A 24220-nucleotide genomic window follows, 5' to 3' on the forward strand; every position below is an offset into this window, starting at 1 on the left:
ATGTCTTTTTCTACGCAGAAGCATTCCTATGCCTTATAAACTGTCAGTGCGGCACTGCAAGCAAACTTGCTACATCATGCTCTGAGTATGATCTAGCAACTTTGCTAGCTCTGACATCCCGGATGTTGTCATGACGACATCGAGTCACCATATCAACGATCGGAGCCCCGCGATGATGTCACGGAGTCTCCGATCAAAGGGCAGAGGGGCTTTCTTCCCTTTGCCTGCACTCTAAATGCTGCAATCGCAGCATTTAGTGGGTTAGCATGCCGGGAGCAGTGCGGGCACCGCTCCTGGCACTGAGTCCCGGATGTCTGAATCAGCTGACACCTGGCGGCGATCGCTCTGACGTTTATATACTGCAAATGTCGGGTATGAGTTAAGGAAATAATTAGCCTCCATGATCTCTGCTTCATGAGGAATACTGATATATTGTGCCTCTTCATCTATGGGAAGCCAAATAGTATTGTCCTCTATGACATCATCAAATTTCACCAAGAAATCGTTTGAATCCCTGACATATGAAGGCATTGAAATGACAAAGGGGCGGAGTATCTTGTCTATTTAGATCCCTGTGCATTAATTAATGGAATTTACTCATGACACTATTGATTGTCCTCCGAGTGGAGCAAAACCAAAAGAAATGAACTGGAGTATAAGTTGGCAAATATGCAAAGCGTAGGAACATGTTCATACTGGCCATTAAACAGACAAAACCTAAGATAGAAACTAAATTAACATATTCCCCCACTATAAGTAAGTAAAACGCAAAAGTACATATAAATAACATAGGGTACTTAGTAAACTCTGTTTTTAAAAAAACAAAAAGGTCAAAAATGACCAAGCAGGATCCGGGGCACCTTATGTGCACAGAGTACAAGAAACTAAAGCATAGGAGGGTTTACTCTTTTATTTAAGCAAAAAGAGTGTTTACTAAGTATCCTATGTTATTTATATGCACTTTTGCTTTTTACTTACTTATAGTTGGGTATATTCATTGTGTTTCTATGTTATTTATATGCACTTTTGCTTTTTACTTACTTATAGTTGGGTATATTCATTGTGTTTCTATCTTAGGTTTTGTGGTCCTCTAAGTGGGTCTAACCCTTCATGAACTTTATGGAGAACATAAATAGTGGGAATTGTGACAATTAGGTGCCATGAATTCAAGTTAATTCTTTGAGATTAATTTTTTATCCAGAACCTCAACCAAAATTTTAGTAAGAATGTCACTGTTTAGACTTTGGGGGTAATACTAAAAGGGAATTTAGACTGAGGCAGGCGGCCAGCACAACGCATCACGAGGGCCAAAATGGTGCCGTGGCCTCTGAGGCGGTGGCCGAGACTCCAAGGCAGCAGGAGAAGCGCATGAAGGTAGCGGACCGGCTCTCCAAGTATGCACATGATGGAGGAGCTGAGGAGCCTGCACCTGGCCGGACTGTGCAGACATCAAAAAGCACGGTAACAGAGGGGGAAGTGGAGAGGGCAGCAAGAGAGATACAGGAGAAGCCACATGAAAGGAAAGTACAGGCTGCCAGAACAACAACCCCCCAGCAGGGAGGCTCAGTTTACCAGTGGTGCTGGCTCAGTGGCAGAGGATGGTGAGCCTACTTTAAAGGATGTGCTGCTGGCCATCTCACATAGTAAAGCAGATCTCACTGAACATATAGGGTCTGTGAAAGTGGACATATCTCATATACGCCATGACATGCAGAAAATGAGGGAGCGCCTCACTGCAGCAGAGGGCAGAGTGGGGGATTTGGAAGATACTGTGACTCCTATGATTAAAACACTTAAAGCAGCTACTGACTCTATTAACTATTTAATCAACAAAACGGATGATCTTGAGAATCGTCTGAGAAGAAAATAACGTGCGTATTGTGGACATGCCTGAGAAAACAGAGGGCAGAGAAGCGGTGGATTTCTTTGAGACATGGCTGCTGCAGTCCTTTGGAAAAGATAAGTTCTCTAAAATGTTCGCCATTGAGAGGGCACACAGGGTCCCCACCAGACCTCCACCTCCTGGGGCAATGCCACGTACAGTCTTAATTAAAATGCTGCATTTTCGTGATGGAGATAAAATCCTACAACTGGCGCGGTCGACTAATGATTTACGTATAAAGGGGGCGAGAGTATCCTTCTATTCGGACTTCTCTGTAGAGGTTCAAAGGAGACGCGCCCAATTTCAAGATGTCAAGCGCAGACTGAGAGCACTTCAAATACCTTGTGCAATGTTATATCCAGCAAGGCTGCAGGTCACAGCACTGGGTGAAACTCATTTCTTTGATTCTCCGAAGGAGGCTGCAAAGTGGCTGGATTTAAAAGAGAGACCGATCCGGGCGGGCTGACGCCATTTTTGAGAAGATCCTTGACGGAGTATAATAATTCGGGGATTTTGAAACCCAGTGGATAATGCTCCGCTGTTGCCTGATGAATCTCTGTTTATACATGTTATGATTGTTATGTTACAGTTATTGCATTCTATTTAAAACCTGGCTTTCACATATACCTCGGGCAAGCCAATATACTCATATGGTTGTTAAGGTGCTGGTTTCACCTACAATGTATAAACAGAGAAAAGACGCTCTGCCGTTTGAATGTTCTGGGAACGTTGCGTGGGGGAAAAATGGGGGAGTCTGTGATGCAACTTATGTCACGGCGCATCGTGTGCTTAAGGCATGTTAGGTTGCATGAGGCTAAATATCAGGCTCTTCATGTTACGGATGTGGGAATTCATTTGATAAAGGGGGGGTGTTAAATGAGGGAGTGATGGGGGGGTAAAAGAACAAAATCTACTTTGATTAATACAGACTGTGTATTAGTACAATGTTATAATGTTGACGGTCAGACGCACGAGTGGGCACAGAGGGGGGCATGTGACAGTTCATTTTCAATCGTTAAAATATGGTTAAGCAAGTTAATGTAGTATCCTGGAATATTAGAGGTATGGGAGATCACAACAAAAGATTTGCGGTGCTTAAATATCTTAAGGAATATCGGGATTCGATAATCTGTCTGGAGGAGACGCTTTGCAGTACGGAGGCTGCTGCAGCACAGAGCAAGCTTTGGAGGGGTCCAGCCTATCATTCTACACATAGTACTTATTCTAGGGGGGTTAGTATATTGATTCATCCGAATTTACCCTTTGAATGTGAAAGAAGTATTTGTGACAGGGAGGGAAGATATGTATGTCTAGTGTGCAGAATGGCTGGGCTTAGAATTTGCCTAATTGCTCTGTATGTTCCCCCACCTTTCTCTATACAAACTTTGCGCCAGCTATTCCCGTGGATAATGGAATTTGCTACCATACCTCTGTTAGTCATCAGTGATTTTAATATGTACCTTCACTTGATAAGCATAGGGGTAATGTGGGGGAGGGGCTGCACAAGAGACGTCGTTGGCAAGGGTCTTGCAGGAAATTAGCTTGGTAGATGTGTGGCGGGCTCGATTCCCAAATGTTAAGCAGTATTCGTGTTACTCGCCATCCTATTCCTCTCTGTCCAGAATTGACCTGGCTCTGGGAAATAGTCATCTAGTCCTTCTAGTTACTAAAGTAGAATACTGCACGAGATTGTTCTCTGATCATTCACCATTATTGGTTATTTTGGGGGTCGATCCTGGCACCATAAGCAGAAGGGCACTGTGTAGGTTTAACCCCTACTGGCTGGATGTATTTGGGGAAGAGATGGATTTAGCAGGTAAATTGGATCATTTCTTTAAAGACAACATAGGCTCTGCCCCTTTAAATACGGTATGGGAAGCCATGAAGACTTTTTTAAGGGGGATCCTGATTAAGGAAATTTCCATGATCAAATCCAAAAACAGGGCCCATCTTCAGGAGCTGCGGAGGGAAGTAAACATATTGGAACAGAGGTATGTTGGGTCCCCAAGCATAGAGAAGAGGGAACACTGGACACGGGCACAGGCTACACTAAATATTATATATATTGAAAGAAGCAGAGCAAAAACGGTTCTTTCTTGAACAGCAATTTTATGTGGAGAGAGAGAGTGCAGGGCACTGGCTGGCCACGATAACCAAGGCCCAGACTGGGGCTCCTATGATTGCAGCTATCAGGGATACTAAGGGTGTGGTAATTACTGATTCAAAGGCTATAATGGAAGATTTTTTTCAGTTTTACAGACAATTATACGCCTCCAAACTGACTAAGGCGCAAAGGGACATAGATCTATAGCTTCATGATATGCAAATACCATGTCTGACAGATGGCAAGAGAGAGCAACTAGATGCACCAATTACGCTGGAAGAGATGCAGGAAGCTTAAAAAGATTTTCAAAATAACAAAGCCCCTGGTACTGATGGGATTCCCATGGAAGTTTATAAGGAGGCTGGGGGGGTTTTGCTTCCTAGGTTACTGGAAGTGTTTAAGGGGGCGAGGGAGGGGGGGTTGCCGACTTCAATGAGGGAGGCTAGCATAGTTCTTTTGTCAATCCCGGGAAAGGATGCATTAAACCCTGAATTATATAGGCCAATATCCTTACTCTCGGTAGATGTAAAAATTTAAGCTAAGGTCTTGGTTACCAGACTGGTGGCGGTTATCACACATTTGGTTGCAGAAGACAAGACTGGGTTTGTACCGGCCAAGTCAACGGCAATTAACTTGAGTCGGCTTTTTCTTAATCTGCAAATGCAGTCACAAAATGCGGGTGGTAGGGCAGTGCTATCACTTGATGCCGCTAAGGCGTTTGATAGTGTTGAATGGGAGTATTTATGGGCTGTTTTGAGAAGGATGGGGTTTGGTACTGGATTTTGGGCCTGGCTGCGGCTTCTGTATAACAATCCGGTAGCTCGGATTCGAATTAATGGCAATCTTTCTGGTCGAATTGAAATGGTCAGAGGCACGCGTCAGGGCTGCCCGTTGTCTCCCTTACTGTTTGCCCTGGCTATGGAGCCGTTGGCTTTTAAGCTTCGCTCCAGCAGCGAAATACAGGGGTTAAGCTACAAAACACGTGAGGAGCGGGCGGCCCTATACACCAACCACCTCCTGCTGTTTTTGGGCGACACGGAGCAATCTCTGACGACGGCTATGAATTTAATAAGGGAGTTTTGAGATCATTCTGGCCTACGGATTAATTGGGATAAATCAGTTCTTATGCCGGTGGATAGTTTGTCTCTGAATACTAGGGCAGGGAATACTTGCTTGAAGATTGTGCGAGAATTTAAATATCTCGGAGTTAGAGTGACCACATCTATCGGAGATTACATTCCTTTAAACTTACTTGAACTGCTTACCAGATTTCAACAAAAGGCCAATACTTGGAGCAAACTCCCCCTATCAGTAGTACGTCGAACTAACTACTTAAAATGGTGTTAATGCCCCAATTATTATATATCCTTCATAATTCACCGGTCTGGATCCCCATGAGAATATTTGATAAATTTCAAGCACTATTTCGGGAATTGATCTGGAAAAAAGGGGTGGCCAGAATCAGCTTGGATACACTTCAAAGGCCCAAAGATCAGGGGGGACTAGCCGCACCTAATCCATGGATATATTTTCTAGCCTCTCAGACTCAACAACTCTGGTTAATCCAGGGGAACCTAGATAAACTGATATGTCTATTCACACACAATTTGCCAATTACCTCCTTTCTAGAAACGGGAATCTCGGGTGGGATGCTAGGAGGCATCTTCCGACCCTAGCACTTATGGGGAAAACATGGCAGAAAATCAAACTGTTGTTGGGAATAGAAGGGTTTACTCCATTGTGGCATAATGCGAGCCTTACAGAGATCCATAAATTGAACGGATTCGGAATATGGGAAAAATTTGGAATAACTAATGTGGCGCAAATATTAGAGGGGGAAATATTTAAATCGTTCCAACAGCTGAAAGAAGAATACTGTATTCCACAAACTAGTTTCTACTTTTATCTCCAAATGAGGCATGCATGGTTTGTACAGCCGCGACATATGCAGAGTAAAATTCAACATCATCTACGGTTTAACACATTATTATGCAATAGAGGTGGGAAGGGATTGATTTCCAGAATCTACGGGATACTTATGCAGCAATTTCAGTGGAACAGACCTTTAAATGTTAAGGAGAGGTGGGAAAGTGACATTGGTACTATAACCTCGGAAGAATGGGAAGATGTGGTGGGGAGCGTTCCGATACTATCTACATGTGAGGCACATAGACTCTCACAGTTGTACTTATTGCATAGGGTATATAGAACTCCCAAATTTCTACAGCGCATTGGGGCAAGGAATGACAGTGTGTGTCCAAAATGTGGAGAGGAAGGAGCAGATCTTATGCATATGATGTGGACATGTAGGAGGGTCGCTGTATTCTGGAATGAGTGTGTGCAGTACATTAATATTGTGTTTGAGTGTAATCTACCCTTATATCCTAAAGTGTGTGTATTGGGCCATGTAGAAATAATAGGATGTGAAGGGGATGAAATAATAGCCGTTAAGAGAAATCTATACCAGGTCAGAAAGCTTATAGCCGCACATTGGCTGGATCCCTCCCCTCTCAGGTTCCAGGAATTCTTGGATAGAATGCATCTTTTATTAAGATTAGAAGAGGGAGTGTACAAAAAGCGGAAAGCTATACGTAAATTTGATAAAATTTGGGGTAAATGGAGCATGCTTCATGGTTACCATATTATGTCCATTTTAAATATCAATTGAGTTTGAAATGTTGTGGTCTCCCAGGTTCTACTTAAATAATCACTGACTATCAGATATTATGCTCTGTATCCATGGATCAACTTATCAATGCTTTAACAGTTAGATAAGCTATATGATAATATGCGGTCTGTAAAAAAATGTGTCTTTGCCATATGGTTTTTGGGGGTGTAATGAGCGGGGGGAGGGGGATGGGTGGGTTTTGAAGGGCATTGCCAGTTGGGTGATACCTCAATGTTGTTTATGTGTAATGTTAAAAAAGTCTTTTAATAAAAAGTATCTGATTTAAAAAAAAAGGGAATTTAGAAGACGCATCAGTGAACACGTCAGAGACATCGGATATAAAAGGGGTACCCCATTACTAGACAAATTAGAGCGTACCATCAGGGTGACAACAAAAGCTATCTCCTTTTGTATTTTAGAGGTTGTCAGACAAAATGTCAGAAAAGGAGATTGGAATAAACTAATCCTCCGAAAGAATGTCAATGGATTATCCATTTGGACTCTCTCGCACCCACGGGATTGAATGAACAGATGACCTTGGTGGTTTTATTTAGGATCAGTATATGGGAATTTCTACTGTAAGCCGGTTACACTACTTCTGGCTCCATACAAGAGAGCCAAGTTTTACATTGCTAGACACCTCTTATCATGGTGTACACCACAGGTGATATCTACTGTTCTGTGAACCCCAGTTATTATTCCACACACTCATGCGTCCAATATTGCACTGACTGATATATGTATCTACATTATACTAATCTGCCTATTTTGAGCTTTTCCAGAGAGATTGCAACTATATATATTGATTCTGATTATATATATTTTAGCTCTTAATAAGATATTTAAATATCTGCAGTAACTTATATGAATCTTTTGCATTATATGTTTTCCCTTATATGTGTTAATATCGCACCTGCTGTGACAGTGATTGGTTCCCGTTGTGGCATTTTTTTAAAACTGTAGTAATATCTTATCCTTTGCTACACCGCGCAGGCGCCTCCTTCAGGTAACTGACTGTTGCCGAGCGTACGCCCCGCTGTCACAGCATCAATGGACTCGTACTGTGCATGTACCAATATGGGGCGCTGTTTTAGACATCCTGACTTTATCTGTGGCCCAGGGCACATGCGCGAATCGCACAAGTAAGTAAATAGTAACACAAAAGTGATTCCATACTACTCCTGTGCCACCACTGCTTGAGTCCTCCACCAGTCTCTGTATTTCCTGGTCAGTCCCAACAAACTTGAGATACCTATGGCCAATTAGTTGCCAAAGCAATGACCATCATAGCTAGTGACTGGGAGCATGGGGAGATGACTTGGTCATCAATTCAACTTATGTTCCACTCCGTACGTGATAAGAGAATAGAACATCTACAAATTATATCTCCTCATAAGTTTCCCATTATTATCTCCAGTAATTGTATTATTACATGGGATTCTTTATGATGCTACATTGGTCTCATCTTCTTCACATTCAGGTCCCTACAATATCTGATCTTCCCAGTGGAAATCTTCTATATTTAGACAATTTTTCTGATTTACCCATCAAGGCTGGATATGGGCAAGAAAAAAAAGGCAGAGAGGATATTACACCTCACCCTAGAGATCCTCTTCCGGCTTACTGGAGAGGTGAGAGATTCTGATGACGTCACATTACATCATTCTTATCTATGGGAATAACAGATGTACAGAACTGGAGAGGTGAGGACTCTGGAAATGTCCGAAGTGAGTTTTATTAATGTGTCTCTCCATAACCAGGATTACATAGTAGTGAAGACCCCTAGTGAGCGCTGTCAGGCCCCTGTGTCTAAGGGATGGGGAAGACCCCTGAGCCCAATCACGAGGCCTCCACCTCACCCCCTGATGCATGAGGACATCAATGACCAGAAGATCCTAGAACTTACCTACAAGATGATTGAGCTGCTGACTGGAGAGGTAACACTGCTGGGAATGCTGGGACATTATACAGTAACTCTATGAAGGGATTGGGGGATGACTGTATCATTGTATGTGTCAGGTTCCTATAAGGTGTCAGGATGTCGCCGTCTATTTCTCTATGGAGGAGTGGAAGTATTTAGAAGGACACAAAGATCTGTACAAGGATGTCATGATGGAGGTTCCCCAGCCCCTCACATCACCAGGTAATAAACCGCACTAAATACACACGGCCTATAATTATCTGTATGTAAAGAATGAATTCAGTTTCTGTATTTGTTTTCTCTAGATCTATCCAGTAAGAGGGCAACACCAGAGAGATGTCCCGGTCCTTGTCTCCCACAGGACTGTAAGCAAGAACATCCCAATGTTCCTCAGGATCATCAGGTAGATGGAGAGAAGGTGTCATGAGATCTCCCCTATGATGTGTAGATGGCTGTGAAGGTCTTGTGCTCAGTCTTCTTTTATCCACCAGTATTATATGTTTTGTACTTGTGTAATGAGAACGGTGGAGATGGCAGGATTAGCGCTGATCATAGATGTGACTTCTCCATCTGTCTAACAACAAGAGAAAAAAAGACACTACATAAATATGTGCACACCTGATATCATATAATATACGGTAAGTTTATTGAACAGCTAGACACAACATTAAAAACATTTAAAGCCAACCAATGGTACATAAAGCATCCAAAAGCAACAATAAACCCATTTAGTATACAGCTATCCCTAAGGAGTAATATCCTCAGACAATAGATGTGGCCTTAACATATAAAGACCTAAAAAATGGCCCCTCTTTCTTACAGCACCTCTTGTATAGATGCCAGCAGGTATACTCTGATTCCTTCCACTTTTGCTATTGATACCTATCAGTGCTTTCGCTGTCATTCCATCTTTATCCATTGACTTCTTGATACTTCTTAGTTCTTTATATACTTCATCTCTGAGCCACTTACATTCTGCAGTATCTGGTGATTATACTTATTTGTACAAATGCTTTTTGATTATTGGTCATTTCAATGGATTGCTCTATCCATCACCTGATATTTTCTGCATTTATAGTATGCATTAGCTGGATCTTCATGGATATTATTTGTCATATTTATCATTTAACTCTGTCTGCACATGAAATTTATAGGATGTACTAGCTGGATGTTATATGCATCAATTGAAGGACTGTCATAATGTCTATATTGGGCTAAATTATCTTGCTCTCTATATCAAGAGGATATACACACCATTTTTTAGGTCTCTATATGTCCAGGCCACATCTGTTGTTTGGGGATATTACTCCTCATAACATTGGTTCTTAGTGGTCGCTGTATACTAAATGGTTTATTGTTGCTTTCGGATGCTTTATGTACCATTGGTTGGTGTGCACATCTTTACGTAGTGTCTTTTTTTTTTTCTCTTGTTCTTATGCATACTTACTCTTTGCATGATGTAGCACCCTGTTTTATCTTCTTTGATTAGTGGTGCACCCTTCCTTCTCCATCTGTCTGTGACTTTTACACTATTTTGTTTCAGGGTGAAGATCTGACCCATATTAATACTACAGAGACATATGTGAGGGGTGATGAGCGGTGTAAAGAGGAGATTCCTACATATGACTACCCAGGTGAGTAGTAACCACTAAATGTAGAAAAGTTACAGATTCTTCTCAATCACTGGCTGACACTGCTTTATCCTCAATGTAGTCCGGACATATCACAATGATGTGATCACCATTCTGTCCTTAGACCCCTGCATGTTCCTCCACTCAAATTTTTTCCAATTACTTTGGGCATTGAAACCCCTTCTTCTATAGAGCTTACAACCTGGAGGATCCACCTACCTCCTGGAATCAGAAGATGCTGACCCTTTCCTGCCCAGATCTGTAAATTACAAAGTCAAATGGCAGCGTACCAGAATGTGCTGCCAAGTTAGAAAATCATTCCAAGAAAGATTATGATGGTCTCTAAGAGAAAGCGGAGGGTAATGATGCTGTTACCTTCCTAGAATCCTGATATCTTACTGGATGAATCTTCCTTTTCTTCTGTGCTGCTGAATTTGCTCATATGGTCCCTACACGACCAGGTCGAGTCTTTGTGGCCAAACTTCACTTTTATGATTGACAACATTAAATTTGAAGAGAGGACCAAGCTGCATCTCTAAGCTGTGCGCGTCTGATGGCTGTAATATACATTTATTCACGCCTGCAGGACATCTTTTGGCATGGCTCAAGCCCTGGTTTCATAGCATTACTCCATGTCATTATTTCCATTATGTTTTCAATACTAAGGAATTCAGATTCCTGCACAATCTCTCCTGTAATGTGGAGCACTAATACCTTCTCTGCTCTTCTGGCCAGAACTCCAAGTTGCTCCAATGGTCCACCGTAAATGAGTGCAACTCTGGTCTAGTGTTGTAGTTCTCCCCCTGAGCATGCATTCTTATTGGAAATGTAACATGTTTCTTTATTCTTTGTCTCCTTTTTTTTCATGTTCATTTTGTATATGTTTGATTGCATGCTTCACTTATATTAGCCTCCGCTCCTTGGTAGTATTTGACCCTTTCACAACCTTTGACGTACCCCTACGCTATAGGAGGGGTTCGCAACCTCTGATCTATGGGTAAACATTTTTATTTTCGATATTTTCATAAATAAATGCAAATCATATTGACCAAAATTTACATACAAAGTAAAATGAACTAGAACACATCATGAAAAAAGTCTCAGAATCACTGGGAGATGTTGAAGCATTCCCGACTTACAACCTCATAAAACTCATAAAGTGACACTGGTCAGAATTGAAAAAAACAGTCATGGTCAGGAAGGTGAAAACAGGCTGGGGGAGGGGAGGGGGTGAATGGGTTAAACAAAGGTTTCCATTGCCTATGCCAAATGCCCGAGATCTAAATTTAAGACCCCTCAGCTCTGCGCTCTTATAAAAAGTTCTCTTTAAATGTATAATATTTCTTCAAAAAACTCATCTGACAGAAAATATTGGCCCCTATAATCGAGCAGGTCGGACGCTTGGATGGGCTGAATTTGAGTAACGAGTATAATGGAAGTTAATGGGAAATTCGAGCATTTTTCTGGCAGACCCTAACAGAAGGGCTGGGATGAGGGCAGGAAAATTGCTGAAATGGATGGAAACAGCATGAGGAAGATGCCTGGATGCATCTCTGACTCCCAGGTCGCTGCTGGGAACAATGTTGTCGGAGTATTACTCCACTATTACGGACTGACAATAAAACCGAAGATAAAATGGATTTTACAGGAAAAAATGTAAGGAAACATTCTTTCCTGTATAATGACTTGTATATAAGGCAAAATTAAAAAGACAAAAAAAAAATGCCTCTTCCACCCCTTAGGCTATTTTCACATGTATCATTTTTACACTTTCTCATTGCTTTCAATGATGAAAAACCCGCTGAAAGAATTTACATGCTGCTTCTTTCACAACACACAGCAGTTTTCCATTTCAGTCAGGAACACAAAGGAATCGTGTGCATGAGATTTATCAGATTTTTTCCCATACGTAAAGAGCGGGACTCCTATACTGGTAAAGCCTATGTACTAATTACTGCTGCTGCAACCTAAAAACAATAGTGCTTTTCAGGGTTACATATTTTCTTTTCCCTATTTAGAGGGACTCCCATACACCCTGTATTAAGCATAATGGAGGGCCTCATACACATTCTGTTAAAATTGTTAGGTAGTGGGACTCCTATACTCATAAAGCCTATACGCTAAGTGCAAGGGCTTCCAAAAATTAGGAGGGACTCAGCTTGATAAAAACAAAGGATAAATTGAGTTATGGGCAAATCCTGATGATCCTAAGTAAAGTGCGTCGTGCTTCTTAGTATTGTAGTGGTAGGTTCCACATGGAGATAATATCCTATGGGACGAAAGGAGGATAATAAATAAGAGTAATCTTTAGAATTAAGCACTTACACGTTACAAACTTTGAAAAAAATAAAAATATATTGTACCCATAAGTAAATATTTTTATAGGGGGAAAAAAAAAGTACACATTTGGCCTGGTCATGAAGGTGAAAACAGGCTTTGGGTGAAGGGGTAAAGATTACATCAACTGTAACACCCAGGATGCTATTTATGTTATTAATTGTTGATTATGTCACAAGATGTGCGTGGGTTGTACATCACACAAATTACCTGTATTAGCTGATACAGTCACTATCACCAATACTAACCGTGCGGTTTCACATTTCATACTTCAGGTTTTTGGTAGAGAGAGTTAAATGGTCTAGAAGGCGAGATGATCATAGGAGACGCTTATTCACCAGAGAGGCCTTTTGGATATACAGGTACTTCTTAATTTATTTCAGTTCTTCAATACAAAAAGTGAAACTCATATATTATATAGAGTCATCATCAACAGAGTGATCTATTTCAAGTGTTTATTTCTGTTAATGTGGATGACTATGGATTACAGCCAATGAAAACACAAAAGTCATTATCTCAGAATCTTAGAATAATTAACAAAAAACACCTGCAAAAGCTTCCTATGCTTTTAAAAAGGTCCCTTAGTCTGTTTCAGTAGGCTCCACAATCATAAGTCATTTATTCAAGAGCCACCACACACAGACATATCCAGGACATGGGCTACAAGTGTCGCATTCCTTGTGTCAAGCCACTCATGACCAATAGATAACGCTAGAAGCGTCTTACCTGGGCCAAGGAGAAAAAGACCTGGACTGTTGCTCAGTCACCCAAGGTGTTATTTTCAGATCAAAGTAAAAGTTGCATTTCCTTGGGAAATCAAGGTCCCAGAGTCTGGAGGAAGAGTGGAGAGGCACACAATCCAAGCTGCTTGAGGTCTAGTGTGAAGTTTCCACAATCAGTGATGGTTTGGGGAGCCATGTCATCTGCTGGTGTAGGTCCACTGTGTTTTACCAAGACCAAAGTCAGCACAGTGATCTGCCAGGAAATTTTAGAGCACTTCATGCTTCCCTCTGCCGACAAGCTTTTTGGAGATGGATATTTCATTCTCCAGCAGGACTTGGCACCTGTCCACACTCTCAAAAGTACCAATACCTGGTTTAAAAACTACAGTATCACGGTGCTTGATTGGCCAGCAAACTCGCCTGACCTTAACCCCATAGAGAATCTATGGGGTATTGTCAAGAGGAAGATGAGGCACCAGATCCAACAATGCAGACGAGCTGAAGGCTGCTATCAAAGCAACCTGGGCTTCCATAACACCGCAGCAGTGCCACAGGCTGATCGACTCCTTGCCACGCCGTATTGATGCAGTAATTGATGCAAAAGGAACCCCTACCAAGTATTGAGTGCATTTAATGAATATACATTTCAGTAGGCCAACATTTTGGATTTTAAAAACATTTTTCAAGCTGGTGTTTATAAAGTATTCTAATTTACTGAGATAGTGACTTTTGTGTTTTCATTGGCTGTAATCCATAATCATAAACATTAACAGAAATAAACACTTGAACTAGATCACTCTGTTTGTAATGACTCTATACACAGTATATACTCGAGTATAAGCTGATCCAAATATAAGCCGAGGTACCTAATTTTACTGCAAAAAACTGGGAAAACGTATTGACTCGATTTAAAAGCCTAGGGTGGGAAATGCAGCAGCTACTGGTAAATTTCACCATCCTGGTACGCATTGCTCCCTCATCCCCAAATCCTGGTATACATGGCACCCTCATCCCCCTATCCTGGAGGTATGGCACCCTCATCTCCAATCCTGGTATGTATGGCACCCTCATCTCCAATCTTGGTATGTATGGCCGCCTCATCCCCAGTCTTGGTATGTATGGCACCCTCATCCCCAATCCTGGAGGTATGGCACTCTCAGCTCCAATCCTGGTATGTATGGCACCCTCAGCTCCAATCCTGGTATGTATGGCACCCTCATCTCCAATCCTGGTATCCTGGTATGAATGGCCTAATCATCCCCAATCCTGGTATGTATGGCACCTCTCATCCCCAATCCTGGTATGCGTGGCCCCATCGCTGTACACATAAAAAAATTAAACACTTATTTTCACCTTCCTTCATCACTTCTGCTCCAGCGCTGCATCCTGTTCTGCTGCAGCATTTCATGTCAGCATCTGAGCAGCGCATGGCGTCACTGACCTGCTCCCTCAGACGCTGATGTGAGCTGCCAGCATATTCACTCCTCTCCATGCCGGAACTATGTGGAACTATGTGGAGAAGAGTGAATATGCATTCTCTTTGGTAGCAGGCACTGTCAGCAGGAGCTGCGGCTCAGCGCATGGGAGTGGAGTAGAGTGAATATTCATTCCCCTTTAGCAGCGGGCACACGTGATAGCTGCAGCAGACAGCTACTGCGTGTGCCCCGCTCCTCTGCCGTCGCAACCCCCCACACACCGCTAACCACCACTGGTATTTCTATGTAGTATAAGCCGAGGGGGGCTTTTTCAGCACAAAAAACTCGGCGTATGCTTGAGTATATCCGGTAATATATGACTTTCACTTTTTTGTATTGAAGAGCTGAAATAAATTAAATATTTGAGGATATTCTAATTTTGTGAGAAGCACCTGTATAACTTTGATACTCGCATCCCAGATGGTCTCAACATGCATAAGGAAATTATGCTACACTATTAATTCAAGACAGGCTGTTATACAGTGGCATGTAAAAGTTTGGGCACACATGATCAAAATGACCTTAATTGTGAACAGGTAAGCAAGCTGAAGATGAAATGATCTGAAAAAGGGGCTAAAGTTAAAGATGACACATTTCCTTTGTAAGTCCCGTGGACCAATGGGGGTTAAAATAGAACTCTTTGGCCACAATGAGCGGGGCACAGGAGGCAGCAGCTGCCTGCTGCAGCCTATGCTGTGCCCACTGCTAAAGAAAATGAATATTCCCTGCTCCCCACGCCCATGGGCGAGGGGAGCAGGGAATATTCATTTTCCTTAATGGCGCTCACATTGTACCCGCAACGCAGCTCCTGCTGCGCTCTGCAGTCAGTGTGCCTGCTATTAAACCTCATGAATATTCGCTACAACCCACTCCCATGGGTTGTAGTGAATATTCATAGTCTTTAATAGCAGGCACACTGACCGCCGAGCGCTGCAGGAGCCGCGTTGCGGGTACAGTGTGTGCGATATTGAAGAAAGTGAATGGTCACTGCTCCCCACGCACACAGTCCCGGCGTGGGGAGCAGTGACTATTCTGGCACAGCACTTCACTGTGTTAGGGATCCATGCACGCCCTGCCATGCGCGGCTCACACAGTGAGAGTGTCAGCAGCAGAGCAGGACACAGCGCTGGAGTAGAGAGAGACCAGGTGAGCATAATTGTTTATTTTTTTGTGGGCAGCGTGATGGGGGATCAAGGGGTGCCATGCATAGCAGGATGGGGGATCAAGGGGTGCCATGCATAGCAGGATGGGGGATCAAGGGGTGCCATGCATACCAGGATGGGGGATCAAGGGGTGTCATGAATACCAGGATGGAGGATCAAGGGGTGCCATGCATTCCAGGATGGGGAATCAAGGGGTGCCATACATTTCAGGATCAAGGGGTGCGGAGCATATCAGAATCAAGGGGTGCCATGCATATCAGGATGGAGGATCAAGGGGTGCCATGCATGCCAGGATGGGGGATCTAGGGGTGCCACGCATGCCAGGATGGGGAATCAAGGGGTGTCACGCATGCCAGGATGGGGGATTGGGATGCCATGCATACCAGGATGGGGATGAGGGCCACGTATACCAGGAAGGAGGGGCCATACATACCAGGATGAAGAATGTTAGCAGAATCAGAGGACATTACCCCAATACAAATGTCAGCAGCAGACCCCCTCACCCATAGCAGTGCATCATGACCACATTTTTTGCTTACATTTTTTTTTAGATTTTCCTCCTTTAAAACCTAGATGCATCTTATAGTCCGAAAAATACGGTGTGTGTATGTATGTGTGTATATACTGTGTGTATATGTGTGTGTATATATATTTATATATATATATATGTATATACACACATATATATATACAGTTTGGACACACCGTCTCATTTAAAGATTTTTCTGTATATTCATGACTATGAAAATTGTACATTCACACTGAAGGCATCAAAACTATGAGTTAACACATGTGGAATTATATACTTAACAAAAAAGTGTGAAACAACTGAAAATATGTCTTCTATTCTAGGTTCTTCAAAGTAGCCACCTTTTGCTTTGATGACTGCTTCAAGAGGTAGTCACCGGAAATGGTTTTCACTTCACAGGTGTGCCCTGTCAGGTTTAATAAGTGGGATTTCTTGCCTTATAAATGGGGTTGGGACCATCAGTTGTGTTGTGCAGAAGTCAGGTGGATACACAGCTGATAGTCCTACTGAATAGACTGTTAGAATTTGTATTATGGAAAGAAAAAATCAGATAAGTAAAGAAAAACGAGTGGCCATCATTACTTTAAGAAATGAAGGTCAGTCAGTCTGAAAAATTGGGCAAACTTTGAAAGTGTCCCCAAGTGCAGTTGCAAAAACCATCAAGCGCTACAAAGAAACTGTCTCACATGAGGACCGCCCCAGGAAAGGAAGACCAAGAGTCACCTCTGCTTCTGAGGATAAGTTTATCCGAGTCACCAGCCTCAGAAATCACAGGTTAACAGCAGCTCAGATTAGAGACCAGGTCAATGCCACACAGAGTTCTAGCAGCAGACACATCTCTACAACAACTGTTAAGAAGAGACTTTGTGCAGCAGGCCTTCATGGTAAAATAGCTGCTAGGAAACCACCGCTAAGGACAGGCAACAAGCAGAAGAGACTTGTTTGGGCTAAAGAACACAAGGAATGGACATTAGACCAGTGGAAATCTGTGCTTTGGTCTGATGAGTCCAAATTTGAGATCTTTGGTTCCAACCACCGTGTCTTTGTGCAACGCAGAAAAGGTGAACGGATGGACTCTACATGCCTGGTTCCCACTGTGAAGCATGGAGGAGGAGGTGTGATGGTGTGGGGGTGCTTTGCTGGTGACACTGTTGGGGATTTATTCAAAATTGAAGGCATACTGAACCAGCATGGCTACCACAGCATCTTGCAGTGGCATGCTATTCTCCAAGGAGCAATAGCATGCTATTCTCCAATGAGAGTGATGGGGTGCTACGCCAGATGACCTGGCCTCCACAGTCACCAGACCTGAACCCAATCGAGATGGTTTGGGGTGAGCTGGACTGCAGAGTGAAGGCAAAAGGGCCAACAAGTGCTAAACATCTCTGGGAACTCCTTCAAGATTGTTGGAAGACCATTTCCGGTGACTACCTCTTGAAGCTCATCAAGAGAATACCAAGAATGTGCAAAGCAGTCATCAAAGCAAAAGGTGGCTACTTTGAAGAATCTAGAATATAAGACATATTTTCAGTTGTTTATATATATATATATATATATATATATATATATATATATGTCATCTTTAATTTTAGACCTTTTAGAGATCATTTCATCTTCAACTTGCTTAACTGTTAACAATCACAGCAATTTTGACCAGGGGTGCCCAAACTTTTACATGCCACTGTATGTATATTTCCATTGTTTTCAGTAGCTTTTGTTTATTGTTTTTATACTGCATATAACTTTGAGTATGCATTTCACACTCATTATGCTGACGTGCCTGGGCTGCATGTGCTAAGTGTCACGTGATTATCTTGTCCATCTGTTTTTAAAATAGTCAGAGCTTATAGAGCTCTATTTTTCTGGAATCATTAGCTTTGCCAAAGGATGCTGGAGTGCGTCTGTAACGCATAGCTATAACATGCCTGTTCACATTTAACCATGTTTTGCTGTATCACCATCATGGAGTTGGCATTTTTAATATTTTTCAATAATTTTACTTTTAAACCAGAGCTGGATTCTCCAACTTTTCTGAGTTTTTCTACGTCTGTAAAAGATACATTTCCATGCTCCCACATCATATAACTGCAGCAGGTGAGCTGGCGTTTTCTTCTTTTGTTTTACCATTCACAGTAATGTTAATAGCCAACATTGCTACGGCATTACCATGAGTGGCAGTCCATACCCGCGTGTTTAGTGGCTGAAAAACCTCTGCAAAACATGCGGGGCAGGGACTCAAGTATGTTCTTGAGCACCACACAATACTCAGCAGAGTAACGAGTGTGCCCGAGCACCCTGGAGCTCGAATGAGTATTAAGCAGTGCCGAGCACGCTCGCTCATCACTAATAATTACTCCAGAGAGGTTTCACCTCTACTTAATGATTTTTTTACTGATGAAGACTGTTGAGTTTAATCATTTCAGTAGATGTGTTATTGTCTATAGTCACAGTTTCTGACTACAGTAGTTAGTGCCCAAAATACATTCATCCACTCCCCGCAGCCAGTTTTTTGTTCCTAACCAGTCCTCATTTTTCAAATATGACGTGTCATTTTATATGATGACAACTTTGGATGCTTCTTTTGATTCCATGGATTCTGAAATATTTTGTTCTGTGACACATTGTATTTTGTTTCTGGTAATTTTAGTTTGATATATATTTTGCGTTTATTTGGCAAATTTCAGGTGTTTTCAAACTTTAAATTTGTATGCTCCTTAATCACATAATACCACGCAAAATAGTTAATGAATAACATTTACCATATTTCTACTTCAGGTTGACAGAATTTTACCAACATCCCATTGTTTTTTTTCAATATCCTTTTTAGTTTTTTTTTCTGCTGATAGAAGGATTACAAGTTTAGCAACAAGTTTTTACATGTTCAATTCAATTTACAAAAGCTAGTCTTTGGGTAACAAATCACTTTTGAAATTACATTGAGTCGCCTAGATTTTAGATAGAACCAGGAGGGCAGAGAAAATACAAAATCAGAAGACACAAGTGTAGTCAGTAAACAGGTAAGGATCACAACAGATTCAAATACACAAGCCAGGAGTTGAGCACAGAGGACTGAACCAGTGGAGAACAAGGTTGTATCTTACAGCTTCTAGCAATATGCTTCAAGCTTTAGTAGGGTGTGGTGTTTTCCAATTTCCCAAAGGAGGGAAATGATTATTCCAGCTGAACTGCACATACAACCATACTGCCAGACTGGATGGTAGTGCTGGTACCGGACACCCTATTCTTAGTGGCGGGACAGAGCATGCGCCGCCCAGAGCTTCTGGTACCAATGTCTCCTCAATCACCAGCACCGCCTGCAGAATGATTGATTGTGGCATCTGGTGATAGAAGCAGACATCACAGGAGCAGATCCCAGAGGAGATGTGACACATCATTTGCAGATACCCCAATGTTGCAGAATGGCAGAAGACCAGAGCAGTAGAAAACCACATAAACTGACTCAATTTTGTAAATTATAACCACCAGTAAATTATAACCATCAGTGAATTAATTTATAGGACTAGTGACTATTTTGACACCTGAGTGGGTGCTTGATTTTTGTAGGATGAGTAAAAGTTTGTATTGGTAACCTTTTCGCCTACATAACAATTTTTGGTGGCTTTTTATTTCAATATTTTGGAGGTAGGATGAACTAACAGTTGAACACCACACTCCACTGGTTTATATTATGAGGTCTTCAACTAGACTGTTCAATTTTACTACTTAACTTCGCATTTCTATTGACATTTTGAGTAGAACTGTTCATAAATATAAAATTCAAGAATATTTTATTTAAAAATAATAACTGGTGTAATTCTTGGCAGATGACTGTACCAGAAGATCAGAAGGACAGTTGACATCTTCAGTTATTATATCAGATGACCTTGAGATCACACAAGATACAATTGAAGTGAGTGCCATTACTTCATATATACCATCATCCCTTTACAGCAAAGATCTATCATCTGATCCTATGAAACAGGTCTTAACTTCTGATTCATTACAGACTGCTAAGAAAATTAAAAGTCATGAAGGAGGCATTGAAAAACAAACTGCTCTTAAAGCAAAGAAGCCAATTACACATTCAGAATGTGGAAATAGTTTTCCCCTAAAAACATCTTTTGTTGCACATGAAAACATTCACACAGAGAAGGGATTTACTTGCTCCAAGTGTGGGAGATATTTTAAGCGGAGAACAGATCTTGTTAGGCATGGGAGAATTCATACGGGTGAGAAGCCATATCCATGTTCAGAATGTGGGAAATGTTTTGGACATAAACAATATCTTGCTGCACATCAAAGAATTCACAAAGTGGAAAAGCCTTTTTCTTGTTCAGAATGTGGAAAATGTTTTGCACAGAAATCAAACCTTTGTAGACACCAGAGAAGTCACACAGGGGAGAAGCCATATTTATGTTCAGAATGTGGGAAATGTTTTGCACAGAAAGCAGATGTTCTTATTCACCAGAGAACTCACACCGGGGAGAAGCCATTTTCATGTTCAGAATGTGGAAAATGTTTTGTACAGAAATCATCGCTTGTTAGTCACCAGAGAACTCACACAGGGGAGAAGCCTTTTTCATGTTCAGAATGTGGGAAATGTTGGGCACATAAATCAAGTCTTGTCAAGCACCAGATAATTCATACAGGGTAGAAACAATGTTCATATTAAGAATGTGGGAAATGTTTTGAACAGTAATGCTATTTTCTTAAACAGCTAAAATTCCACACGGGGAGAAGCCATTATCTTACCTGGAATATGAAAAATGAATTACTAGAAAACATATTTTGTTAAACATCAAAAATATTGCACACAGGTAGAAACTATATATTTTATTGACAAATTGTACAAAAAACATATAACAGACAGTTGTATAATTAAACAAGAAAGGGAAATTACTTTAGACGCACTTTTAACACGAAAAACTCTTGCTATTAAGTGAGTGCCTCTTATAATGTGGAGGCAGCTTCCTATGATGGAGGAGAATGCTGAGACTGTGTCCTTCCCGATCACTGAGAGAACTGTTCTCTTCTCCTGCCCCACACTGATCTATGTTATCGGTGCACAGCAGGAGAGAAAGATACCGGGACCTGCACAAAGGCTGCACATCCTGAGTGATCAGCTGAAGAATTTTCCTCCTGACTAGCTCTAGGACCTTTCACATGACCTGGAAGGAACTTCAAAATGGGCTAATGTATATACAGTTTGTGTATTCAAATGTGTATATGTAGTAGAGCTGTGTGTATGTAAATGTGTGTATGTGGCAGATTTGTGTTTTCCCCATGTTTACATGGGGTTTCTCCTGGTACTCCAGTTTTCTCCCACCCTTCAAAGATATACTTATATGGAATTTAGATTGTGAGCCCCAATGGGGACAGCAATGATAATGTCTGTATAGCGCTCCAGAATTTTATGTCGCTATATAAGCAAAGCATAATATAAATAAATAAAGCTGTGTGAATGTAAATGAACAGTTGTAGCAGTGTCCAGCAGTGTTTTGTGCATATATGTGCGCTGCAGAGTACTCATTAATATCCGTGTTGTGATGCTATATGTAAATATATCACATGGTGCAGAGAAACACTAACAATAGATTTATTACTTCTCTTTTCCACCCCAGTGCATTACAATTAGTGATATTCACTCCTCCACTTTACATCAGGGAAGATTTAATTTGCAGAAAAAATGTTTTTCATATTTTCTATTGTCTACAACTGGGGTGCGTCTTATGGTAAAGTGCGTCTTTTATAGTCCGAAAAATGCAGAGATAGAATTAAAAATATCTACAGTTACTAATATCTTTCATGCAATAAGCGATTAAAAAGAAATTTTATGTGCATTGAATATTTCACATTTTTAAACATTTATAAATATGGACATACAGATGCATCTCACTAAATTAGAATATCATCAAAAAGTTAATTTATTTTAGTTGTTCAATACAAAAAGTGCTACTCATAGTCATTACAAACAGGGTGATCTATTGCAATTGTTTATTTCTGTTAATGTTGATGATAATGGCTTATAGCCAACAAAAACACAAAAGTCATTATCTCAATAAATTAAAATAATTAACAAAAAACATCTGCAAAGGCTTCTTAAGCATTTAAAAAGGTCCCCAAGTCCGTTTAAGTAGGCTTCACAATCATGGGGAAGACTGCTGACTTGACAGATGTCCAGAAGGCAATCATTGACACACTCCACCAGGTCCCAGAGTTCCAGATCTCAGCGATCTGCCATTCATTACAGTTACTTTCAATGCACAACCTCCACCTCTCCTCAAAACTTAATTGAACACATTTTCTATGATTTTAAATGCTTCTGGTTTTGTATCCAAATTATAAAACTTAATAGCACAAACAAAATGGTGGGAAAATGGACCAGTATTTTTTTTCAATTAGGTTTGTTTTAATATATATATTTTTTTAAATGAAAATTAGAATGAAATGTCCCCAATCCCCTTTTCCATTCTCCTTATTTAAAAACTGGGGTAAATTATCTATACAAAGACCCCTGTACAGAAATATTAGGGCTACAGTATCATCACATATTTTATACAGAAGAATAGCGCTATCTCCATAGTTCTTTCTACAAGGACATATAGATCAGACAAGGTCCTCATATTCAGGCAGTTTCTATTATTCTCAAACGCTCTTTATATGAACAAGATCAGTCTCGTTATACCGAGTAGAGAAGCTCCAGGGACAAAGGCCTTGTTTTGTACTAACACGCTGGAGGCCAGGCCCGGAGTATCCAGCCACGGGGCCTGATTCTCTAGTTTTTGGCTCTAGCATTTCTTGTAGAATAAATCCCTTTCTCATGCAGTCCTGTAGTAATGACTTTTGTTAATCACGTTTTGTAGGAGGGTTCGTCTGAATTGATCTAAATGTTATCAGTTTATGTGCAAGAAACAATAAATGTCCTACCGCAGTTTTACCATGTGTGTCCAGTGTCAGATCTTCTACATTCACTAATGAAAAACTTTGGTGTCTCCGACCAAACCTGCTGATTATGATTATACTATTGTAATATCTTTACTCCAAAAAAAGTATTTATAATCCCGCAGCATGTGTATAAGATCAGCAGCTTACGCTAAGCACTTCGGACCTTCAACTATGAGAGACAAGATGAGAAAACAAATCCTGAAAATCAAATTGTCTGATTTGGAAAGAAATTTTTTTCAAATTTTTGTGTAAAATAAGTATTTGGTCAATTACAAAAGTTTATCTCAATACTTTGTTATATATCCTTTGTTGGCAATGACAGAGGTCAAATGTTTTCTGTAAGTTTTCACAAGGTTGGCACACATTGTTTCTGGTATGTTGGCCCATTCCTCTAGAGCAGTGATGTTTTGGGGCTGTCGCTGGGCAACACGGACTTTCAACTCCCTCCAAAGGTTTTCTATAGGGTTTAGATCTGGAGATTGGCTAGGCCACTCCAGGACCATGAAATGCTTCTTACGAAGCCACTCCTTCGTTGCCCTGGAGGTGTGCTTGGGATCATTGTCATGCTGAAAGACCCAGCCATGTTTCATCTTCAATGCCCTTGCTGATGGAAGGAGGTTTGCACTCAAAATCTCACGATACATGACCCCATTCATTCTTTCATGTACACAGATCAGTCATCCTGGTCATCCTGGTCCCTTGGCAGAGAAACATCCCCAAAGCATGATGTTGCCACCCCTATGCTTCACAGTAGGTACGGTGTTCTTTGGATGCAACTCAGCATTCTTTCTCCTCCAAACACGACGAGTTGTGTTTCTACCAAACAGTTCTACTTTGGTTTCA

General features: G+C 41.2%; 1 protein-coding gene across 2 annotated transcripts in view; it reads left to right on the forward strand.

The window, feature by feature from the left end:
- LOC141271826 (gastrula zinc finger protein XlCGF66.1-like) overlaps positions 1-23330 on the forward strand; it is a 61108-nt gene extending 37778 nt beyond the window's left edge. Inside the window, exons 2-8 of one of the 2 annotated variants that reach the window (XM_073681997.1) lie at positions 8135-8285; positions 8415-8591; positions 8674-8797; positions 8881-8978; positions 10119-10209; positions 20257-20342; positions 20439-23330. In XM_073681997.1, coding sequence (XP_073538098.1) covers positions 8214-8285; positions 8415-8591; positions 8674-8797; positions 8881-8978; positions 10119-10209; positions 20257-20342; positions 20439-21086 — 1296 coding nt within the window. In that variant the 5' untranslated portion in view covers positions 8135-8213 and the 3' untranslated portion in view covers positions 21087-23330. Of the gene's footprint in view, positions 1-8134; positions 8286-8414; positions 8592-8673; positions 8798-8880; positions 8979-10118; positions 10210-20256 lie in introns of both variants that reach the window. The other variant, XM_073681996.1, reaches the window with a different exon arrangement.
- The last annotated feature ends 890 nt before the right edge of the window (positions 23331-24220 follow it).

The sequence above is a fragment of the Phyllobates terribilis genome, unplaced genomic scaffold (genome assembly GCF_046119375.1).
Source record: "Phyllobates terribilis strain yellow unplaced genomic scaffold, ASM4611937v1 Scaffold_5__5_contigs__length_657084704, whole genome shotgun sequence".
NCBI classification, from domain to species: Eukaryota; Metazoa; Chordata; class Amphibia; order Anura; family Dendrobatidae; genus Phyllobates; species Phyllobates terribilis.